Raw genomic sequence first — 25,914 nt, 5'->3', positions numbered from 1 at the left:
TACATTGGTTTTTCTCCTTCACATTCTTTTACATAGACCTACATCTTTATTTTCATCATCATCTCATTCTCATCAGCATCTTCCATCATTTCACCCTACCACAACCATCTGTGATCTCGATATTTTTACCTTTATCTCATATAAAAATGCCAAATCATCTAGTCCATGCATATAAAAACACTTCTAGATTGAATTCAAGTGCACTAGTGCTTCATCCATATTAGGACGATGTCTAATTTTCTGGAGTTTAAAAGAATGAGACTTGGTTGTTAGATAAAACTTGAATGGTATAATATGTTACCAATTGATTTTTTCACATAATATGTTAGAATGTTGTTATTCAAAATTCATTTTGATGATTATAGAATATATTTATAAATAAATAATGTGTATGTGATGCCATAGTTCAGTCACCATCATTTTATTTGTGATTATATGATTGAGGAAGATATCAATTTAAAGTTCTTGGAGACATCAACATATAGCTCTTATTGTTACAAAACATCTCTGTTGTCAGAGCTTTCATTCATTCATCAAAGAACAAGGAATGTTAAAATCAAGGTACTTAGAAATGGATCAAAATATGTGAAGACATTATCAAATCAATATCATTACAATGTCAAAATTATCACTGAAGTGAATGAAAACTGTGCATTATATTTCATTACAAGGATTTTTTATATAATTATTTATAGAAATGTGTAAATTATTTCCTTATTTTATTTATATGTTCCTTGATCAAGCCATATATTTATTTTTTTGGTTTTTTGTCAAAGAAAATTAAACTCATGCTGTTACTACAAGGAATTACATTGAGAATAATCAAATTAGTTTTATTTTGGCTGACTATCTGATTCACTGGTGATTTAATCCAAGCCATAAGGTGTTTTCCTCTATGAAAAAATATAATATCACACTGATTTGATAATATGGATTTCCCTATGGTATTTGTTTATTCATATTTTTCTGATTCATTTGGGTATATAAAATATGGTGTACATCATTCTCTTAGAATATTGATCTGATCCTTGATAAACTCAAAATTAGGGTAAAAACTATGCTGTTGAGAATTTGAGTTTAATCAATAAAATTTACTTACCTGTAGTAGTAAAAATTATGCTATTGAGAATTTGAGTTTAATCAATAAAATTTACTTATCTGTAGTAGTGAATAATATAATTAGCTAGTGATGAGTAAGGGTCATCTCCACAGGGATGGATGTTAGAGAAGGAGTGCTCTCAATTGGGGGAAGTCATGAAGATGAGAAGAGTTACATGTAATGCACGAGCTAGTGAATGGACGGTGTAAAATAAGATTGAACAACATGATGAGAAATGGCTAATTAGGGTTTTATTAATTTAGGGTTTAAGGTAGATGAGATGGATAAATGAGATGGGATCGTGATAAATGGCATGGTAGACGGTGGATGAGGTAGTGATATTGAGAAAAGACAATGAGTGGAATAAAGAATTAGTAATGTTGGCTTAGATGGGAAAGATAGAGGTGGGTGATGAGATCGTGATGGAGTAGAAGGAAATACGAATTGGTTGAGAGTGGATGATAATGGATGATGATGGAGGTAGATGAATGATGGTAATGGTTGAAGATGATGGGTGAATGTGGTGGATGAAGGAGATAGTTAAACTAACTAAACGTGTTGGAGCAAACTCAATGTAAGGCAAGAGGCTAACCTTAGACTCCTATATTCTGCTTGATCAAAGCTTCTTCCTGCTACACATCAACCTCCAAACTTCTATGTTGAACCTCTCTAAGCACTAGAGACACCAAGGAACACTTGATGGACCTTCAAAACTTCACTTTCTTTCAATCTGCCTCTCTAGGACGAGATGAGCTTCAAGATGTTTTTTACAAAGGGGGCTCAATTTATAGGTCCAACAGTATGGATTGATAGAGGAACAAAAGAGAAATCTGCCCTTAAAATTTCAGCTCAATCTGAGTTCTAGATCATTGGATATCAAGCATGAAAGTTGGATGATTCCTAGCCGTTCAGTTAATTCAAACATTTCTCTCTTTGTCCTCGTGAGCGTCATTACGTCATTCTGTTAAGGTTTTGTCTCATCCAATAAATTTATGCAATCACTGGCTGAGATTCTTCTTCGTCATCTGTGATTGACATCTCTTGTCATGGCACGCGTCACTCTGGAGAAAAAGACAAAAAGATAATAATCATAGTATATATTATTTAAATATGTTTTAAATTAACCACCTTGGAGCTGATGTAGTGGCTCGTCAGCACGCACCACATCAGTGGAAATTTTTTTAACTGAATAGGAGCATCACATGTGTGCGCCATGTTTACACGTGTGTGCTACATGTACACTTGGTGCCTTGTGTCGTGTGTGATACATAAGTGTCATTGCACTTTTTAACCATTCCAAGGAGAAAGAGATGGAGACAAATAAATAATACTTTAATTTTCTTGCCTCGATCCCAATAACACATTTATTCTGATAAAAGAAGCCCTTATTCTGATTGGTACATGTTGCACTGCACCTGAAAAAGTTAAAAAATCATTTTGTTTTCCATTTAATTCCATTATGGCATCACGATTATCAATGGCCTAACAGTTAAAGCTGAATGATTGGCTGTTGCCAATCATTATCCCTAGCCATGATTCGTCGTCGTTTGGTCTGTCGAATGGCGACACGTGAAGTCACAAAATAAAAGATTTAAAATATCATTCAATTAAATAAAATTTATATTTAATAAAATGAAATCTCAAAAATACATATAAATATAGATTTTGACTTAAAAATCATATATTTACGAATTTAATGTCATAAATTTCCAAAAAAATTATATTCTGACTGAGAAAATTATATTCTTTCAGATTTTGATGTCCTAAAAGTTCCCAAAAAATATTAAAATTCTGAAATTTCAGAATATCATTCTAGCAAAAAAATTTATCACTTTAAGCTTGATAACATGCATATACACTTAATTTAATGCAAATAAATATGTAAATTTGGTCTTATTAAGCAACTAAAATTCATATTATCAATACCTATATTATTATTTTGATGATTTTAAAAGGGGAGAGATAAAATTTAACTATATTTAAATAATAGCTACTAAATGTTAGAAGAGTTGTGATTGACCAGAACAAACATTAAATATTGAGATGTGCAGTCCATGGGGAAGTATCACGGTTAATATCTCTGGGTTCTAGATCCAGGACACAAAAATTGTGTTAGGGCTCAAGTGATTCATTGAAGGGATGAGACGTTGAGCCTTTTCAAGTGTCAGTAGTGGGACGTTCTGTCCATTAGGGAAGGTTTTTTATGACAACACCAGGAGATATCAAAAGTGATAATGCTGGCATGAGTAAAAAACCTTTTCAAATGTAAACACCCACATGTGGAAGGCTTTCTACATCGAATAAACCTAGGTAGAGTGAATCAGTCTTGATGGAACCCCGAAAAGGCTGGTGTTTGATGGGTGCATGAAAGTGACCAAGTTGCGTTGATTATTTAGCCATGTCTGGAAGTTGGAGGAAGTTGGATTACAAGGCCAAGTTACTTGACTTTGTAACCTCAATCTCCTTTTGTTAATATTCATCTTGAATCATTGTTTCAGGCCTTAACTAATTCAGACATTAGTCACAAGGATCTTTATATATAGTCGCAAGTGAGGGGAAAGCTTGGTTCAGCTTATCCATACAGGACCCCAAAAAGGTTTGAATTAAAAAAGTGCATTCTGGTTTCATTCCATTTTTTGTGGATTGGATGATGGAAAAATCAGCAAACAAAAAGCATAGGTTGTGTTGTTGTAGAATGCTCTAGTGAGTTGTTCAAAGTCAGCAACTAGGGCTCAAGGGAAGGCAACACATGACTTATAGGGATGGGCCGTGCAGTGAACTGTAAAAGGATATCCCTATAAATTCATTCCCATGGTTCAATCATCCCCAGTAAAATGTGGTGTGTTTGAATTCAGATCGATTTTACACGAGAAGGGGGGACCCCCTCTAAGCTTAAGTATTCGTCAGTTACTGATAGTGTAAAAGCACTGTGAGGGAAATGTGAAAAGAACTCACACTAGGGAGTGCAATTGTGAACCTGAAATCTGATTCAAAAAAATCGGGACGGGTCTATCGGTGCTGTCACTCTGAGGGTGTACCTTTTGCATGATGGTCAGCGAGGATATGGTAATAGAAGAAAGCTCTTTGGCATTAGATTTGGATAGAGTCTTGATTGATAAAGAGAGTTGTTTGTTCTACTTATGAATACTTCTGAAATCTTAGAAACAGCTAAAATAAATCAAAAGGCATGACTTTAGGATCAGAAAAGCAAGGTACAAGTTTATGAACAGGATCATGGATAAGAAGTAAAAGATTCATCATAATGAAATGTTATGTTTATTCACATAAATAGAACCCGCGACGGTGTGAGGGCACAAGGAGTGGGAGCAAAAGATGAAGAGTATTTTTAACATAAGACCTCAATGTATCAATAGGCGATGGCATAACTTTAGGAGCAAAGAGGAATCAAGTACAAAGTAAAATAATGCAAATAATGTTAGAAAGTTTGATCGACTTCTATATCCAAGTGGAACATTGGTGCTCCCCCTACTTCTTGAAGAATGTGCTATTGCTCTTGCCTTTGTAGTGTGCCTGTTTTTTCATTCCAAAAAAGGAATATCTTCAGTTTCAAGGATCAATCACTACTGATTGGTCGAGAAGAGATTACCGGTGTGCAAATTCCCTAATAGAGCATATGCACACCAGTAATATTTATCTATCTTGGCTAGCAGATAATTCTCTTCAAGAGAAGTTCTTCAATAATTTATTTCATTCATCTGCTAGATAATATTTCCGCACTCTTGAAGTCACACCATCCTACTTAGAGAATAGGTCCCATGTGGGCCAACTTTATTCACCTACACCAGCAGCCACAGATGACCCCATAGGAATGATTTCTGTGTCCTGAGAGGTATAACACACCATGACCTACAACCCTTTCCTCTACCTAAGACTTCTACAAAAACAGGGGTCATCGTTCTATGATTAATATTAGTTGCCCTGCTTCCGAAGTACTCCTAAGCACAATTCGTCACCCATGAGAGCTTGGCCCTGTCCCACTGCCTTGTATTGTGCATATCATAGTAGACTATAATGTTGACCATGCACATCACGAAATCCTTTTACCATGCATGTCAACAAAATATACTATTTGAGTTTTGGTTTTTTCATTCAGAATATGGTTTTTTCTACTTAAACTTATTGATTTACTTATAATATTTATTGTAGTTAATTATTTAGTGACTCACTAAGACTCGCATATCTACAACTAATGGCGATAAAAAAGGGGCTTAACCGCGAGATGCCAGCAAATAATCAGTTGGGCAGATGCTAGGGCTGCTTCCGAATGTGCCCTTCCCTCTGTGTCCGAAATACTAAGATACCACATAAGAAAATAAGATAACTAGGCCATCCACAGTGAAGCATCCAAAGCATAATTGTACAATCACACTATCATTTCCGAGAGATAGGAGCATTTGGTAGATTAGTGAACTACACTTTCTTCTGAATAGCTGTGTGGGACAGAGGGCTCATGGTACCTGCTGCCCACCTGTCCTCCATTTTGATAACCATGTGAACACCTAATGAGCAGAGCATAAGGTAAGGAAGTCCTCATACAAAGTCGCACACTTGAGCTATGAGGGAGACTAGAAAATGAGTCTAATAAAATCCCATGGGATTAATAAAAGAGGAAACATTTTTTTGTTTCTTCTTGATGATTGGAAAGATTATCAAGTAATGAAGTCAAAGGTGTGACTATAAGAATAGAAGGAATTGGTTATGCATGAAAGAATGAAGTTGTGAGTTTACAAGCGGAGCGGAAAGGGGAGAAACAGGCAAACAGGAGATAAATGAGACATAACTTTAGGAGAAGAAGGGGAAAGGATTAACAAAACCCTACAATCCATTCATTTATGTAAGCAGGCGGGATCCAGAACAAAGCCCTCTTCATATCTGAGCAAGGCTGGGTGGCCTCCTTTTTCCTATTCGTATTCTCTTGCACTTTTAATTGATATACTTCCTAATGGCGATAAAAAAGGGGCTTAACCGCGAGATGCCAGCAAATAATCAGTTGGGCAGATGCTAGGGCTGCTTCCGAATGTGCCCTTCCCTCTGTGTCCGAAATACTAAGATACCACATAAGAAAATAAGATAACTAGGCCATCCACAGTGAAGCATCCAAAGCATAATTGTACAATCACACTATCATTTCCGAGAGATAGGAGCATTTGGTAGATTAGTGAACTACACTTTCTTCTGAATAGCTGTGTGGGACAGAGGGCTCATGGTACCTGCTGCCCACCTGTCCTCCATTTTGATAACCATGTGAACACCTAATGAGCAGAGCATAAGGTAAGGAAGTCCTCATACAAAGTCGCACACTTGAGCTATGAGGGAGACTAGAAAATGAGTCTAATAAAATCCCATGGGATTAATAAAAGAGGAAACATTTTTTTGTTTCTTCTTGATGATTGGAAAGATTATCAAGTAATGAAGTCAAAGGTGTGACTATAAGAATAGAAGGAATTGGTTATGCATGAAAGAATGAAGTTGTGAGTTTACAAGCGGAAAGGGGAGAAACAGGCAAACAGGAGATAAATGAGACATAACTTTAGGAGAAGAAGGGAAAAGGATTAACAAAACCCTACAATCCATTCATTTATGTAAGCAGGGATCCAGAACAAAGCCCTCTTCATATCTGAGCAAGGCTGGGTGGCCTCCTTTTTCCTATTCGTATTCTCTTGCACTTTTAATTGATATACTTCCTAATGGCGATAAAAAAGGGGCTTAACCGCGAGATGCCAGCAAATAATCAGTTGGGCAGATGCTAGGGCTGCTTCCGAATGTGCCCTTCCCTCTGTGTCAAATACTAAGATACCACATAAGAAAATAAGATAACTAGGCCATCCACAGTGAAGCATCCAAAGCATAATTGTACAATCACACTATCATTTCGAGAGATAGGAGCATTTGGTAGATTAGTGAACTACACTTTCTTCTGAATAGCTGTGTGGGACAGAGGGCTCATGGTACCTGCTGCCCACCTGTCCTCCATTTTGATAACCATGTGAACACCTAATGAGCAGAGCATAAGGTAAGGAAGTCCTCATACAAAGTCGCACACTTGAGCTATGAGGGAGACTAGAAAATGAGTCTAATAAAATCCCATGGGATTAATAAAAGAGGAAACATTTTTTTGTTTCTTCTTGATGATTGGAAAGATTATCAAGTAATGAAGTCAAAGGTGTGACTATAAGAATAGAAGGAATTGGTTATGCATGAAAGAATGAAGTTGTGAGTTTACAAGCGAGCGGAAAGGGGGAGAAACAGGCAAACAGGAGATAAATGAGACATAACTTTAGGAGAAGAAGGGGAAAAGGATTAACAAAACCCTACAATCCATTCATTTATGTAAGCAGGCGGGATCCAGAACAAAGCCCTCTTCATATCTGAGCAAGGCTGGGTGGCCTCCTTTTTCCTATTCGTATTCTCTTGCACTTTTAATTGATATACTTCCTAATGGCGATAAAAAAGGGGCTTAACATGAGATGCCAGCAAATAATCAGTTGGGCAGATGCTAGGGCTGCTTCCGAATGTGCCCTTCCCTCTGTGTCCGAAATACTAAGATACCACATAAGAAAATAAGATAACTAGGCCATCCACAGTGAAGCATCCAAAGCATAATTGTACAATCACACTATCATTTCCGAGAGATAGGAGCATTTGGTAGATTAGTGAACTACACTTTCTTCTGAATAGCTGTGTGGGACAGAGGGCTCATGGTACCTGCTGCCCACCTGTCCTCCATTTTGATAACCATGTGAACACCTAATGAGCAGAGCATAAGGTAAGGAAGTCCTCATACAAAGTCGCACACTTGAGCTATGAGGGAGACTAGAAAATGAGTCTAATAAAATCCCATGGGATTAATAAAAGAGGAAACATTTTTTTGTTTCTTCTTGATGATTGGAAAGATTATCAAGTAATGAAGTCAAAGGTGTGACTATAAGAATAGAAGGAATTGGTTATGCATGAAAGAATGAAGTTGTGAGTTTACAAGCGGAAGCGGAAAGGGGGAGAAACAGGCAAACAGGAGATAAATGAGACATAACTTTAGGAGAAGAAGGGGAAAAGGATTAACAAAACCCTACAATCCATTCATTTATGTAAGCAGGCGGGATCCAGAACAAAGCCCTCTTCATATCTGAGCAAGGCTGGGTGGCCTCCTTTTTCCTATTCGTATTCTCTTGCACTTTTAATTGATATACTTCCTAATGGCGATAAAAAAGGGGCTTAACCGCGAGATGCCAGCAAATAATCAGTTGGGCAGATGCTAGGGCTGCTTCCGAATGTGCCCTTCCCTCTGTGTCCGAAATACTAAGATACCACATAAGAAAATAAGATAACTAGGCCATCCACAGTGAAGCATCCAAAGCATAATTGTACAATCACACTATCATTTCCGAGAGATAGGAGCATTTGGTAGATTAGTGAACTACACTTTCTTCTGAATAGCTGTGTGGGACAGAGGGCTCATGGTACCTGCTGCCCACCTGTCCTCCATTTTGATAACCATGTGAACACCTAATGAGCAGAGCATAAGGTAAGGAAGTCCTCATACAAAGTCGCACACTTGAGCTATGAGGGAGACTAGAAAATGAGTCTAATAAAATCCCATGGGATTAATAAAAGAGGAAACATTTTTTTGTTTCTTCTTGATGATTGGAAAGATTATCAAGTAATGAAGTCAAAGGTGTGACTATAAGAATAGAAGGAATTGGTTATGCATGAAAGAATGAAGTTGTGAGTTTACAAGCGGAAGCGGAAAGGGGGAGAAACAGGCAAACAGGAGATAAATGAGACATAACTTTAGGAGAAGAAGGGGAAAGGATTAACAAAACCCTACAATCCATTCATTTATGTAAGCAGGCGGGATCCAGAACAAAGCCCTCTTCATATCTGAGCAAGGCTGGGTGGCCTCCTTTTTCCTATTCGTATTCTCTTGCACTTTTAATTGATATACTTCCTAATGGCGATAAAAAAGGGGCTTAACCGCGAGATGCCAGCAAATAATCAGTTGGGCAGATGCTAGGGCTGCTTCCGAATGTGCCCTTCCCTCTGTGTCCGAAATACTAAGATACCACATAAGAAAATAAGATAACTAGGCCATCCACAGTGAAGCATCCAAAGCATAATTGTACAATCACACTATCATTTCCGAGAGATAGGAGCATTTGGTAGATTAGTGAACTACACTTTCTTCTGAATAGCTGTGTGGGACAGAGGGCTCATGGTACCTGCTGCCCACCTGTCCTCCATTTTGATAACCATGTGAACACCTAATGAGCAGAGCATAAGGTAAGGAAGTCCTCATACAAAGTCGCACACTTGAGCTATGAGGAGACTAGAAAATGAGTCTAATAAAATCCCATGGGATTAATAAAAGAGGAAACATTTTTTTGTTTCTTCTTGATGATTGGAAAGATTATCAAGTAATGAAGTCAAAGGTGTGACTATAAGAATAGAAGGAATTGGTTATGCATGAAAGAATGAAGTTGTGAGTTTACAAGCGGAAGCGAAAGGGGAGAAACAGGCAAACAGGAGATAAATGAGACATAACTTTAGGAGAAGAAGGGAAAGGATTAACAAAACCCTACAATCCATTCATTTATGTAAGCAGGCGGGATCCAGAACAAAGCCCTCTTCATATCTGAGCAAGGCTGGGTGGCCTCCTTTTTCCTATTCGTATTCTCTTGCACTTTTAATTGATATACTTCCTAATGGCGATAAAGGGGCTTAACCGCGAGATGCCAGCAAATAATCAGTTGGGCAGATGCTAGGGCTGCTTCGAATGTGCCCTTCCCTCTGTGTCGAAATACTAAGATACCACATAAGAAAATAAGATAACTAGGCCATCCACAGTGAAGCATCCAAAGCATAATTGTACAATCACACTATCATTTCCGAGAGATAGGAGCATTTGGTAGATTAGTGAACTACACTTTCTTCTGAATAGCTGTGTGGGACAGAGGGCTCATGGTACCTGCTGCCCACCTGTCCTCCATTTTGATAACCATGTGAACACCTAATGAGCAGAGCATAAGGTAAGGAAGTCCTCATACAAAGTCGCACACTTGAGCTATGAGGGAGACTAGAAAATGAGTCTAATAAAATCCCATGGGATTAATAAAAGAGGAAACATTTTTTTGTTTCTTCTTGATGATTGGAAAGATTATCAAGTAATGAAGTCAAAGGTGTGACTATAAGAATAGAAGGAATTGGTTATGCATGAAAGAATGAAGTTGTGAGTTTACAAGCGGAAAGGGGAGAAACAGGCAAACAGGAGATAAATGAGACATAACTTTAGGAGAAGAAGGGGAAAAGGATTAACAAAACCCTACAATCCATTCATTTATGTAAGCAGGCGGGATCCAGAACAAAGCCCTCTTCATATCTGAGCAAGGCTGGGTGGCCTCCTTTTTCCTTATTCGTATTCTCTTGCATTTTTAATTGATATACTTCCTAATCTCACCACGTGCCCATGTGCACTAGAAATGCACTATCAGTTCCATGATTTTTGCCTTATGGCTTGTAAATTTCAGCACCATAATGAACATTCTTCAGAACTATTGGTGCAATAATTATTGGCAATGACACATAAGAACATTGTATTAATTCATTATAAATTATTGGAAATACAGAAAAGTATTTCAATATATATTTAATATATTATTACTCGTAAAATGGATTGTGTTATGAATCTAGTGTCATTACATTTCATAAAATATGATAACATTTAGAAAAAACATAATAAAAAATATATTAAATCATTTAAAACCTTGTAACATGAACTAGAAAAAATTGAAATGAATAAAATAATTAGAAGGATAGCATATTATAATGATAATAGTTCCCAGACAGAAATACACAGGTTTAAGTAATGCATTTCCAATCAACTTTAAAGCCTGCCTAGTTGGAGTCACAATAACTAAGGACTACTCCTTTACAATACCCAATAATATAGACTCTTGGGATCACTCTAGAAGCAAGAATATAGACTTACACTAAAGAATATCTCATTTCAGAAGTTAAGTATAGCATGTATCTGATCATCCCCCTATACATAAACTGGTCAATACTTTGTTAAATTTATTGGGGTCTTGCTTAGTGCTTATATTAATTGGTGTATCCTGATTTTCATAATCTTCATTACGAGCACTTTTATAAGTTATTTAACGAATTTTCCCTCTCGCTTAAAAATTACATCTCCTTCTACAGAATGTTAAGTCCTAAAAAGTAGTTAAGCACTCCCATAATACTTGTATCAAATTATGTATGTACCAAATACAAAAATTCTTTAGTCGATTTGGAAATATATATGTATGATTTCATCAATGTATATTTAAAATCTAATTAAGTCATTTCATGGTCCCTAAATGAAGAAATTAGTGTATGTATTGTCTATCTCACAGCCTTGGTAATTACATAATTAAGTTCTGATATCATGCTCAAGGTGCTTGCTTAAGAGCATATGGGGCCTTCTGCAACTTCAAGACCCAATCAGATCTCTACATATTTTTTAATCCAAGTGTTTAATTCAACACATTTCTCTCTGTATTTCTGCATTAATAAAGGCACAATTCACATCCATCATGTAGCATTCGATATTATTGGCTCTAGGAAATGCCAAAAATATCCTGAAAACAGCAAGTTGTGCTATTGAAGCATATTTCTCTTCATATTTGACTTCTTCAATCTAGATGTATCTTTTGGTAACTAAATACATGTTGTATTGATATAACATAAACATAAACTGACATGTAAAATAAGATAAGGTATAGTAGTAAGTTTTGAAAGTATAACCTTATTGGATGAAGTTTAATCAATGTTATCATCCATTATTTATGGCTCTCAATGTTTAATCAATGTAATCACCCATTTAGTTTTATGATGAACTACTGAAGTTATGATTCTTCTACTCATCCTTAATTTCTACAGCGATTAACTACAGTCATTGGCATCTTTATACATGTATAATATTTATTTCCATACCTTGTTAATATGTTGAGCGTAAGTCATTGTAAAAGTTTTACTCCGTGTATGAGATTCTGTATTAATAATTTACGGTGAAACTCCGCTCAAATAAGTATTGTAGTATCCATAAATTCTAATCAGTGTTGCCATTATTTTAACGGTACTTGACCATTATCTCGTTGATGGCTCGACTGTCGCAGCACATACGCCATGTGCCATCCTTCTTCGGGGCCAAAAGTGCAAGGACCGCACACAGGCTGAGGCTCTCCTAGATGAGGCCTTCTGTGAGTAGCTCGTGGACCTGTTGTAGAAGTTCCTTGTACTTCTGCGGCTCCATTCAGTTATGGGGCAGATTCAGCAGTGATGCTCCGGGCACGAGATCGATCGCGTACTGTATGTGACTCATCGGTGGTAGTTCGCTGGGTAACTCGTTGGAGAATATGTCAGTAAACTCCAATATGAGGGATTCGACTTTGGGTAGTCGAGGAGATACGGGTATATCTGGAGAACTGTCGAGAGTGACGGCGAGGCATACTAGCATGTCATCGTTCTCGCGTCCCAAGTCTCGGGCGAACAAGGTGCCACGTACGACCACTAACCCTATTGGGTTGGTCGAGACCGTCTTGTTTGCCGACTTCATGGTATACGGGTACCATGTGACCTTTCGTCCCTGGTACATGAATGAACATGTGTTCGTCCTTCCGGCTAGAGTGACGTCGTGGTCATATTTCCAGGGACGGCCTAAGATGATGCTTCTTACTTTCATGGGAAGTACGTCACAGAAGGCACTCTCATCGTAGGAGCTCACCTTCAATGGGACACGACATTGACGTTTCACCGGTAAGGATGAAGCGTCAATCCACGCCACGTCGTAGGGAGTCGGGTGGGGTACGGCTGCCAACCCTAGTCGGGAGACCATCGCATCGGAGATGGCGTTGATGCAACTCCCCCTATCCACGATCAACTTACATACCTTGTCATTGATCTTGATGTAGGTATAGAAGATCGAGGTGCGAAGGGTCACATCGACCATTGGGTCAGACCGTTGCTCTACATGTGCAGGTCGTGTCAGTGGGGCGGCTCGAGGTGGTGGCCGTGTTCCACTTGTGCTAGGGCAATCTACTACGATATTGGCCAATTGTCAGCTAGTGGGTTGGGGAGCTAGTGGTGGAGTCGGTCTAGGGTCACTGATCTGAATGTACCTGACTCGTCCATCGAGTTCTTCGTACTCCTGTGCAAACTCCTCATCTACATGATACTCGTCTTCATGTAGGGGTTCCATCTCACCAATATTGTTGGGGTCGACGTCTCCAACGTTGATCAATAGTGCCGATGACAGGCACTCACTGGATCGGTGCCCTTTCCCTTGGCACATAAAGCACGTGATATGTGCCTGGTTCACAATACCGCAACGGGCCGTGGTATCGGTCATCACGGCTCGAGTAGGTGGTGCTGACCCCACTGAAGTGATCGGGGCATTTCTTTGCCCTCCAGCATTCTGTGAAGTCCAAGCAGACACGGATGGAGTGGATTGGATGAGGGTGACCCGTTGTGGTGCTGGGGTAGCATGTATAACGGTCTCCTCGCTAGGATGCTCTAGGTGCTCCACGATATGATAGGCTTCATCGACCTCGACAGGGTTGCACTTAAGCACCTCGTTGTACAAGGTCGGTCAAAGCCCGTGAGCAAACAGGCCAATGACGATTCGCGGTTGCTCCACAAACTGGCACCGCATCTGGCATTCCTCGAAAGCCGCGATGTATTTCATCACGGATTGTCGACCTTGTCGTAGGTTGAGCCATGAAAGGAATAACATCATCCAGTACTACCGAGGTATGTACTTGCTCCTCAACTTCTGAGCCATCTCGGTCCAGAACATGATGGGTCATCCTCGTCGTTCAGCTGCGACGCACTCGTTCTCCCAGAAAATCTTGCCCTGTCTGCCAAGTCTTGTCTCCGCATATTCGACGCACAAGTCGTCGTCCATGCGGTACCATCAAAAATAGGAGTTCATACTCGACTCCAAGTCGATGAACTCCTTCGGCTTCCTTGACCCTTCGAAGATGGCAATGTTGGCTCGTATGCTCTTCTGGATCCTGGTGTGATGCTCCTCTCGCCGGTGCTCGTAGTCGTCTGGGCGTTGCTCGGGTACCGGGTATATGCCATATCGTGATTTGATATGTCGCTAGGTGAGGTCAGATAGCATTCGTGATCAACCCATCATCGTGGTTGACCATCGTATAGGGCGCGGTGATCAGGTATCACGCACGGCAGGTATCGATGAACCTCATCGGGTTCATCATACCGTCGATCATAAGGCAGGATGTAGTTGTCTTGGCAGGTCGGTAGGTTGGTCATGTACCCTCGGTCATAGTCGTCTCGTGGGTATCATCTATCCTGGACACAGACGTCTGGTGGGTCACGTGTAGGATATCGGTCGGGACATCAGTCCCGACGCATCTCATCCTACCACCTGTCTTCAGTGTACTCGTCGTCTTCAATGGGCATCCATGGTCACTTTAGGGGACATGCGACCCTAGGTGGGTCGCAGACTCATTCTGGTGCCACGGGCTCAGGCACCAGAAGGCACCACGGGTCATGCTAGTAATTGCTCCACGCGATCGGCAACAGCGGTCAGGGTGCGGACGTACACTCCACACTCTTTGTTCAAATCCTCCCGGGGTCGATGCTACTGCTGCATTCTCCCTCATCCACGTCCTGCTACTTGGTCACATGCGGAGGGAGCCCGAGGTATCGCTCATCTGCAGGATCTTTCCAGTGGGGGCGATGACTCGTCGTCGCATTATCCTTGGCGTCACTAAGGTGGGATCGAGCTCATCCACGGCGGCCACGGACGTGTCCGTGTGGGTCAAGTAATCCGTCTGCACCTCTATCATCGGGTGCGGTTTGTCCGGGTTCTGAAGGAGGCGGTGGTGCACCACCTTTAGGCGTGATGGGACGGGGCTCTAAGAGTTGTATAGGACTGACCCTTTTGAGCGGCGACAAGTCATCTCGTCGCGGTGAAGGGAAACCTTCGGAGTGCATCCTTCTACTCGATCGCATCTCGACGACCATGGCCAGTTCCTCGAGGGGACACCTAAATGGGTTTTCGAAAACGGATGTATGCAGATGTTATGATGCAAGGGTACTGAGACATGTTGTGGGCGTCCACAGCCTGGGTCTGATACCAAAATGATGTCGAATGTCGTTAATGACTTCGGCCGACGGGTAAAATCACTAAGTAAATGTAACTACGTGGATGCGAATGACCTAGGTGAAGAGTACGTGCAGGGCTAACGAGTGGGATTTTACCGAGTTTTGAGCTCTAGGTGAGCGTCTGATGACGACAACAGTGACCTTCTGACCCTCGTCGGAGCGACGACGGTGATTCTGACCCTCGTCGGAAAGATGGATAGAAAGATAGGTAGATGGATAGATAGATAGACAGATAGATAGATAGATAGATAGATAGATAGATAGATAGATAGATAGATAGATAGACAGATACACAGACATATAGATAGAGAGATAGATAGATAGATAGATAGATAGATAGATAGATAGATAGATAGATAGATAGATAGATAGATAGATAGATAGATAGATAGATAGATAGATAGATAGATAGATAGATAGATAGATAGATAGATAGATAGATAGATAGATAGATAGATAGATAGACAGACAGATAGACAGATAGACAGATAGATAGATAGATAGATAGATAGATAGATAGATAGATAGATAGATAGATAGATAGATAGATAGACAGATAGATAGATAGATAGACAGATAGATAGACAAATAGATAGATAGATAGACAGATAGATAGATAGATAGAAATATTCAGAGCGAGAGATAAAAAGCTGTTACAATTTCCTCTTGATTTTGAGATACCACGTTCTTATGCTTGAACATTTTGAGTTGTGGATTACTTATCTTTCCTCACTCAACCTGCATGTCTGGTTCAGACAAATTATTGGATTCATTGAAGATTCCTCACGTATATTCAACGACCTTCATCTGAAAAATTTCCTTGTAGTGAGAACCATGTTGTTAGAAGCACAAAATGTGCACATCTATTGGTCTTTCTTCTCCATCAGATGGCTCCAATCTATTTACATGTTGAAGATTTCCATCATATTCACAGTGATTTTAGTTGACCTATTTTCTTGTGGTGCCACTTATCAGATTTTTTCGTCGCACTTATTATAATTTTAATATCTGATTTATCTCATCTCGCCCTGTGTCTTGACACATGCATAGTGAGAAATTTTAGTTCCATGATTAGGACTTGATGTGACACAAAGGGCGCCGGGATCGAACAGCTTGTGTTACACCACAGGGAATGTCGGGAAATCAGGTTATGTAGTGGAGATGAATAATGCTTGTGATAATGCAAAATGATAAAGCACATATGAAATCGATGAGAAGTATAAATGTGGCATCGATGGACACCAACGACCACTAGGTTACATTAAGAAGTATAAATCTAGTGATAATGCAATGAAACCGGTAGGGTTTTCAGATTTCCGTGATTGAAGGCTAGGGTTTTCAGATTTCAATTTTTAGTGGCATTTTGGTAAATATGTGGAAAATTGAAAATAACTAAATAATCATCTAAAAATTCAAGGAAATAAGGCAAACTTCTTCTTACGGTACATATGTGGTCACATTTTCTCAAAATTCTTCTTCTGTTCTGATGGTAAATATGGGACTTTCCCCTTAGAAATAAAGAGGAGAAGGCCCAAATAAGGGGTCCTAGGGCCCCTAATAGGACAGAGGCCCACAAACATTCCCACACATGGGCTCGCACACACACAAATGTGTAGGACCATACGGGGGCCCAAATACGTGCAAACATGCACACACGACAAGTACGTGGCCACACATACAAGGCCTACAAAATAAGAAAGATAAGCAAAAATTAAAGTCAAACCTCTGGGACATGTTGACTAGGCCAAGTGCTTTGAAAGAATATAACAATAACAAATTCCATTTAAATACACTAAAATAAATACAAATAGGAATACAACTTAAAAAATTATTTTCATTATTTTAAATGTGATGGCATCCATATATGTATGTTTTAATCAAAATAAACATACAAGCTCATGATATTAATGTAATAGGATAAGTTAATCAGTATTTTATTTTAGAATTTTAAACTAAATTTATTAGGAGTTTTATGTTAAATGATTTAGAAGATCTTCAACCTATGAATTTAAAGATAATATTTCTAGTAAATATAGGAATTTATAATTGATGGGGGACCATCCAGCTTCGAAGACGCTGTCAATCCAGTTCGTCACGCGAAGGCTCACACGCGAGACCCAGCCTTCGGAGTACCTGGCCTTGTCAAAGGCCCATAAAGGTTTGACGTTATCTTTCCTTGCAATTCCTTGTTTAGTAGGCCATGTATGTTGGCCACCTATCTGCTTGTTTTTGTTTATTCGCACGTGTTTGGATTGATGTACGGACCTACACGTTTGCACTTGTGGTAGCGCATGTGTGGACATGTTCGTATTTTTCTCTCTCCGAATAGGGGGCCCCAATTATTCTTAATTCGGCCTTCTCCCCTTTATTTTTAAGTGGGAGGCCCATATTTGAACCTATAAAAGGTGGGGCTCGCCATTGGGAAGAGAGAAGAGAAGAAGATTGAAAAAAGTGATTTTTAGTGATTTTTTTCGTGATTTTTTTTTTTAGTTTTGTCATATTTATGAAAATACCACTGCAAAGTTAGGAGAGAGAAAGGAAACCCTAGATTTTGCCGGAAACTACCGCCACCGCCACCTTTGCCGGAGTTCCGGCCACTACCCTTGAGGCTGCCTAGCACCGTCCATCACCGCCAATGGCTGCCCGGTGCCACTAGCAGCTGCAACGGGCCGCCGGTGGCCACTAGGGCCGACCACAACTGCTAGGGCCGACCTCAGCCGCCCAGGCCGACTGCGGCCGCCCAGGCCAATCGCGGGCGCGCAGGCTGCTCGCGGTTGCCGTCTAAGGGCTCCTGGCCCACGGCCAACCCGAGGCCACCGCGTTCCGTGGGCGCCCCCAAGCCACTGCGCCCCGCGGCCGACTAGAGGCCATCGCTCCCTGCCGTCCATTAGAGGCCGCCGCCCCACCACCGACTAGAGGCCGCTGATGGAAATATATGTGGCCGGCAAGCCAATCACACATTCCACATCTCGTTCCATGTTCATTATTAGAACATATTCATTATAGTGCACGTGTGATGCGTATAATGAAGTCCATGAATACATTATCAGACTTAGTGAATTATGATGAGATCGTAATACGGAGATCACTAGTCTTTAAGCATGTGTTCTAAACATTCCTATGCAAAGGACACGCGAGAAGGACATCGAAGTATCCGGATAGAATATCACTATCTAGCCTCACTCATATGATGAGTATGGCCAGTTCCGTAGCCATTAGTGTGGCGACACTAAGGATAGATAGTGGGTGCTCTTTAGTGGAAAGAGTTCACTGAATTGATCCGTACGAATCCCTGAATGGTATTATACCAAACTGTCAATCAGGTTGATTCACGTCATGGTTGTGTAAGTGGTCCTCAGACCTGAGACACCAAAGATGTCTTGTGGATGGACGGTTGTACTTTGGCTATGACCAACGAGTCTCTAATCATGGGATTCTAAACGGTCTTAGTTCGGGTGCATCAAGAAGTACACGAAGGCGATTGATTGGTCAAGATGGGATCATCCACCCTTTGTATACGAGGTGACAGTTGAAGGAAGACGATGCAACGAAGTCCTTGGCCAAGGCAATGAAATATCGGAGAAGAGTTCTCCGATGATTTTCGAATGCATCAGTATTAACTCGGATGATCGATTAGGATTTGACAGTTGACCATACCATAAGTCATCCAAGGAGCATCAAGTGGATGAGGGATTATACATACACGGTAACCGATGATGAATAGGTTCCATGAGTGAGTCGATACACACTCCTTTGTATCTTCTAGGACACGAGGTGTAGCTTGGCACCCTACGTGTCGGAGTCTCGACCTATCAATTGGGTAAAATCGATCCGACGTTAATTAATCTATGTGATGATATAGTTAATTAATTTGGAAGGCCAATAAAGGTTATTGGGCCACTGGAGTCGTTAACTAGACTGATACATGGGCCTAGAGGGTCACACGCAAATGGCCTTTCGGACGTTGGAAGATATACTTAAGTTTTGGGGGTTTTTATGAAAAATACCCACTTAGTATAAATAGGGGAAGGCCCTAAACGAAATTCACCCAGGACAGAATTGTTCAGGGGCCTTTCCCCTTCTTCTCTACTCTCCCCACACCCCCTCTCTATCCCTGATGTGATCGGGATGATGTAACGACGCCGACAGAGAAAGAACGGGGCTCGTCAACGAGAAGGAGGAGATCCGACGTGCCGAGGACCGCGTGGATACGTCTAGAGGCTGCACACTTGAGCAGCTCAACTCGTCTCGCTCTAGGATTGAAGAAATCACGAATGAGATTCGTGCAAACGTACTCGTTTCAATGGTTTTTGTCGATGTCGTTCGATTCGCAAAAGTCTTCCACTGCGTATCGTTTTGTTTTGTTCATCCATGTCAAGACCTCTAGAACCCAACAGCCGGTGCTCCGCCGCCCTAACGCTAATCAGAGGCTGCCGCCCCACGACTAACCGGAGGTCGCCTTCCCCGAGGCCGCCCCTGGTCAACTCTTTGGCCACCCCACAGTCTCCCTTTGGATGCCCCCGCGACTGTCCTCGTTGCCGCACTTAGATGGCCCACGCGGGCACACCTAGGCCACCCACACGGGCGCCCCTTCGGTCGCCTCCTTCGGCTGCTTCGTGGCCGGCCCAGCGTTTGCCTCTTTGGATGCCCCTCAGCTGCCTTGTGGTCGCACCTCGCCCGCCTCCGCAGCCGCTCCTCGGTCCGCCCCGGCATCCAGCCTCGGCTGATCGTGGTGCCTGTCGCACCTCCTTTCCCTGACGTTGCCACGCCCTGTTGCTCACCTTCCATGGTTGCCAAAGAAGACACCTCCCGAGCCTACCATTCCTGGTATGCTCTTCAATTCCCCCCCGACGTTATATTATTTCTTTCAGTGCCTCTAAACATTTTCTCCACCGCCGGGGTTAGATTAGTGATAGATAGGATTCACATTCTGAGGATCAGGATTTCATTCAGTACATCCTTGGTTGAGACCATCGAAGGCATTCGCAAAAGCGACAGAAGCCGAGCTTGTACCGTTATAGCCTTCAACTCGACATCTGGATCATCGGGAGCCTAGTGGCATTCCCAGGTCTTGCTTGCTGTAGCCTAGTGGACGTTGGTGTATGTCGATGCCAAATTTATACTTCTCAATGATTTCAACGCTGCATCATCATCACTTGCATTATGTCGTGTTACACCAATAATCTAGCTCCCATAGAATGCACCTCCCCTTTCTGTTGTGATGTTCTTCCTTAATGTTCTTTTCCTCACATATTTCTTTGCTAGCAGATTTAGAGATATCTTAAACCTTGTGAGATTCAAATTAGATATAATTTTAGATGACATTTTTCCAGATTATTTGGAGTATTATTTGTATAAGTGAAAATGGTTATAATAACTTTCAATCAAAAAAATATATTATTAAAATTCTCTAAAAGAGGATCTTACATGTTTGATTGCATCATTCCTCAAGGATAACATTCTTGGAATTTGAACTCATGCAAACCTGCACTAAATGACACAACTAAAAAAATATATTGATCTAATAAAACCCAACAATTGGTATAAAGGATATATAGCTGATGGTGCATCTCACTTTTCCTGATGGTGTGATTTCCAAAAGGAAATATTTTTCCATTTGCAAGTCCATCAAACCCGCACCAAGTAAAACTTTTTAAGAAGTATTTAAATTGACTTGAAACAGAGAAATCAGCCAGAACATGGGGAATTTAGGAAACATTGTAATTCAATAATAGAATAAATACTATTGAAGGGTTAACCTGCACATTTACAATTTTTTATTCATTTGAGAAGCCTAATAACTAAAAAGTTTTAATTAATTGTTTTTAAATTATTCAATACATTTATTCATAAATACATCACACAAATTTTGGCATATTTACATATTTTTAAAAAAATATTACAGGGAGTTCAATTTAATTTATGTACTTGCGCTCTACAAAAATTAACTAATTCAAATATAAGCGTCCATAATGAATAAGCCTACATCTACTATCTCATTTTATTGTTTCAATGATTTGGATCTAACTGGCTATTCCAAAATTAGGAGACGGTGTAGTTATATATACAATTCAAAATTCAAGTCCAAATTAATGATTTTAGCTGCCCGCCAGTCAAGGGTCCGCTACCTTCTATCCATGACTTTATTAGATCTAAATATCATCTAATGCATCAGCGGGCTTCATAAGTTAGTCCATATGAATTTATTCACTCTTGCTGATATGAACGACCTTGTATAAGATGATGTCAAACCTGTTGAGTGAGAGTTGATTTGGCAAAATTCACTCTGAATATTCATCAAAATATGTGTTTAGGAATTTTTGATGAAATGTAAAGATTGTTTAAATATATACTATTGTTATCGATATTTTTATAGAAACTAATTCACCCACACTTAAGTTGTATCTTAGCCACACAAACCATCAACATGCATACAATTATGATATGAACTCCAATAACATAAATCATCCAGTGCCCGACAAAAAAGTTGAATGCAAAGCCAAAGATATTTTAGAGACAGGTGATAGATATTTGTTGCCTCCTTCCTTATGAAATATTATTCTTAAAGCTTTAGATAATATAATTATAATAATGATGACGCATAATTTGGCACAAGTTTAAGGATAAGAAAAAAATAAATAAAATGTAATATTTGAAAAATGATTTAGGAAAATATATAGTATACTTTTTTAGAAGGATTAATTTGAATCATCAAGATCCTCACCAAAAACCTAATTAAATACATAGTACTCTAGTGAATCTTGAATTTTCACAAGTCATCTACTCGGGCATCCCGCGGCTAAAATGTGCCAGAAGTCATTGAGTTTTGGATGTTTGTCATTAGGTCTTTTAAAATAAAATAATGAATGATAAATGTAATTAAATATAAGTAAATATTTTATAGGTCTAAATCGATAAAATACAAGGCAGCTTAAGAAATTCAGTTATAATGAGTTCGTATGTTTATATTTATATTTAATAAAATATGAACTTATTAGTATATATATGCAAATACAAGATAGTTCAAGGAACTTAATTTAACATAGAAAATTGTTTTTAATTATTTTAAAAATCTATACCATGTATTTATTTAATCAAAATAAATTAGAGTCTTCAAGATGTAAATGTTTTCAGGAAAAATGGGATCATTAAATTATTTGACATTTTAATCCAATATATTTCAAGATACTCACTGAATAAATCACTATCAATCAATATAATTATTTCTCGAGTAGTTCCAAAAACCAAAATCAAGATAATATTTGAGTTTGTCTAAAATGTTTGTTAAATAAATTGGTAGTATTTATTGGATAATTTAGATGATCTTGACTCCCTAAATTCCAAAAGGATACATCCATTCATGTAGGAATTTAGAAACTAACTACTGATGACAGACGTAGTCTAGGACGTTGTCCGGTCGGTACCAAGATGATGCTCGGTTACCTAGATAGTGGTGTTGGATGTCATCAACTACGTCGTCTAACGGATAAACCCTAACGGATATGTAACTACAATGAGATGATGCATCCTACGTGGTCGTACTTGCAGGCCCCAACTCGAGGAGATGTGCCAAACTCCGAGCTCCGACGGGGTCACCGGGTGACGGCGAAGATGGTCTCTCGAACCTTATCAGAGGGACGACGGCGTCTACAGCGTCGAACAAAATCAATCCGTAGGGGCTCGCACGTAATGGACGGGCTCCACCCGTACCAGTAAGACGCTCAAGTGTCATAGTTAGCTCTCACTTCTCTCTCACCTATCACTAGCCTGAGCGCGATGGAGGCAATCAAAAATATACAGCAAAGGTTAATTTAACTGGTGAGCGGGAGGATGACGTACCTCCTCGGCAAGCAGCTCGTCGTGTAGAATCTCTGTCATTGCAGCAGCTGGCGCGGGTTGCGGGTGGAGAGGAGCCGGAGAGGTGTCAGCGTAGCTCGACTTACGGTAGGTGCAGGAGCAGTTGGCGGAACCTGGAGACAAAGGGAAGATAGCCGAGAGTCAAAGTTGGAGGGAGTAGGCAGCGCAGCGTGGGTCCAGGACTGAACGGGATGGAATGGGCGTCTTTGGATATGACAGTCCTTCAGTCAGCACGTTAGTCGGGGAGATGTAACATCCTGGGCCGCTGTTAGGAACAAGGCAATCCCAGAGGGACAGAGTGCATGCAGTAGGGCGGCGTAAACCATAGTGCGAACACAATCGAGTCAAAGGCAGTGAGAGTTGTTGAAGGTGGCCGCGTGGTAAACCGTCGGTGGTCGACGTGTCGTCGACGCAAGCATGAGCAGCCAAAACAGAGAACACTAACCGAGGCGCCGGTGGGCATACCAGACACGGTGCAGAGACATCGGGGTAATAGTCTCCAAGGGGTGATGCACAACCTCAGATTGCGTCCAAGGCGATGATGAGCGGCGCGTCGCAGGTCCATGGTGTAACCAACAGCAATCGGGCAAAGTGGATTGCAGGAGCACGATAGCGCCTCCATGTAGGCATCGTCGATAACCGTCGCCCATGGCACAGTTCCTTGAACTCGATGTGGATCATAGGCTTCCGTATCTAGGGCCCACAAATTCACGCACGATTCCCCCCCCCCAAACCGCCATCAAGTAGCCGGGAATTCTCAATGTCGACGAGCAGAGGATCTGACCTAATGCATAAGATGCCCGACGATCGTGACGATGATGCCGTCACAAGCAGTATGGGAGACACCTAATAGCGTCTGGCCAGTGAAGAACTCGGCGGTCGAAGAAAGAATCGTCACTTGACCTTGGATTTAAGAGGGCCACAATGATATCCTCCGCGTTCAATTCTGTGCCCTTCAACCTTCTTTTCTCGGCTCTCCTCCTCTTGGTGAGACCAAGTAAATGACGAAAAACACTTCCACAAAAAAATTGATGGAGGACCATCTCGCCACCGACACCAATGGACGCCAGCAGCCACATAGAGCAGCACGAGCCGACGTCTGCGACTCGGCATTCAAGTACTCGGCTTAATGACGAGCCATTGGACGATCTATCTTCCCTTTCGTATTTGGTGCAATTGTAATTCCCTTTTGAATTGTGGACGGGCCTGTGTTTGGGCCTCGTCCTTTGAATTGTTTTTTTACTTTGTCATTAAGGAAGGCCGCTCGTCACAAGACGGTCCTTCCCTGTTTTGCCCCTACCCTATATCAAGGACGGGATGCCCCAAAAAGCCATTTTGGAGTTTAATTTGATTGAATGATTTCTTCACTTTTGGCTCCCGCCTTCCCCTCCTTTTGGGAGTGTTTTACCATTTTCTTGATTAGATTGTGGGGGCACGTCCACTGCGCATCCATCCATGTCGAGACTCCGTGGAGGAACCATCGCAGACGCCCCTTCGTCGTTCTTGAAGCCAATCTTCAAGAAAACCTTTCCTTGGGTTGTTTGGGTCCAAGAACGCGCCAAGAAAGCAACTTCTTGGCTGGATCTTGCGAGCACCACCGTTGCCATCACCGCCGCCATTGCCACCGCTGCCGTTACGGCTGTCATAGCCACTGCCATTACAGCTGTCATAGTCACCGCCGCCGACGTTGACACCCGCGCTGCCGCGGCCCCCCCACTTTACCGCTCGCCACATGCCCACTTACCGCGCGCTTGTGCCACCTGCCCTGTGCACTCACCTACGTGCGCCGCGCGCCCTTGGTACTGCACAGGTCACCAGCGATGCGCCACATGCCTCTGCGTCTCTGCTACTGCGTGCCCCGCCCACCATCCGCCGCACGCCCTTGTTGCCGCACGCGCCCTCACGTGCACGGCACTGCCGCGGGCCCCGCCTTTCACACATTGCACGCTGTGTGCCCCCCGCCGTGCACCGCACGCTCGGCTGCCACGCTGCCACGCTGCCACGCACCCTGCCCTAGAATTTTTTTATCATGATATGTTTATTCATTTCTCGTAGAAACATAATTTCACAACGAGTGAGAGAGGAAAATTAAAAATTAAGATTTAGAAATATACAAATAGAGTTTGAAAATGAAATTATGATGTTGAAATTTATAAAGGCAAAAAATTTTTAATGAACTAAATTGGACAGAGAAAGTTACATTCTAAAGTGTTGAGGTTTCATAATTAAGATGTTTCCACTTATGTCAGATAGGGTTGATAGTTACATTCTATTCATGAAATTAACTTAAATAATTCATGACACAATTTTAATTGAATTGCAAAGTCATATATGCGTAATGTGAGAGAAATAAACTTGTTTTTGTAATTCAATTGTATGAAATAATCTAATCAGTTCAATATAAGATCTGAGATGGATGAGTGTTCATGGAAAATCAATTTTTATAATTAAAATTCTTTAATATTTGATCTTATTATTTTAAAATTATATAGGACATATTTTTGGCCTATAATGAAATGATCTAGTCCCAACTTGATTAACACTCCCATATGGGACATTCCTTAATCCTCGCCATAAGATGAACACTCCCATATTGTACATTCCTTAATCCGCACCATAAGATGAACACTCCCATATAGGACATTCCTTAATCCTCGCCACAAGATGAACAATCCCATAATAGATTTCCATGATTTATATCACGTGGATCCTTCAAATCATTAAGTTTATATGATATTCCTTAATATTAATTACATATAAAATATTGG

At 40.8% G+C, this 25,914-nt stretch overlaps 1 protein-coding gene across 1 annotated transcript in view; it reads right to left on the bottom strand.

The window, feature by feature from the left end:
- Positions 1–24,804, bottom strand: part of LOC144712651 (uncharacterized) — a 34,850-nt gene extending 10,046 nt beyond the window's left edge. The window contains 3 exon segments of the mRNA XM_078586920.1: positions 23,129–23,259; positions 23,612–23,839; positions 24,555–24,804. Coding sequence (XP_078443046.1) covers positions 23,129–23,259; positions 23,612–23,839; positions 24,555–24,804 — 609 coding nt within the window.
- Between the last annotated feature and the right edge of the window lie 1,110 nt (positions 24,805–25,914).

Source organism: Wolffia australiana, chromosome 15, assembly GCF_029677425.1.
Source record: "Wolffia australiana isolate 7733 chromosome 15, ASM2967742v1".
NCBI lineage: Eukaryota > Viridiplantae > Streptophyta > Magnoliopsida > Alismatales > Araceae > Wolffia > Wolffia australiana.
Note: the sequence above shows the minus strand (reverse complement) of the source record. Positions and strands in the feature narration are given on the sequence as shown.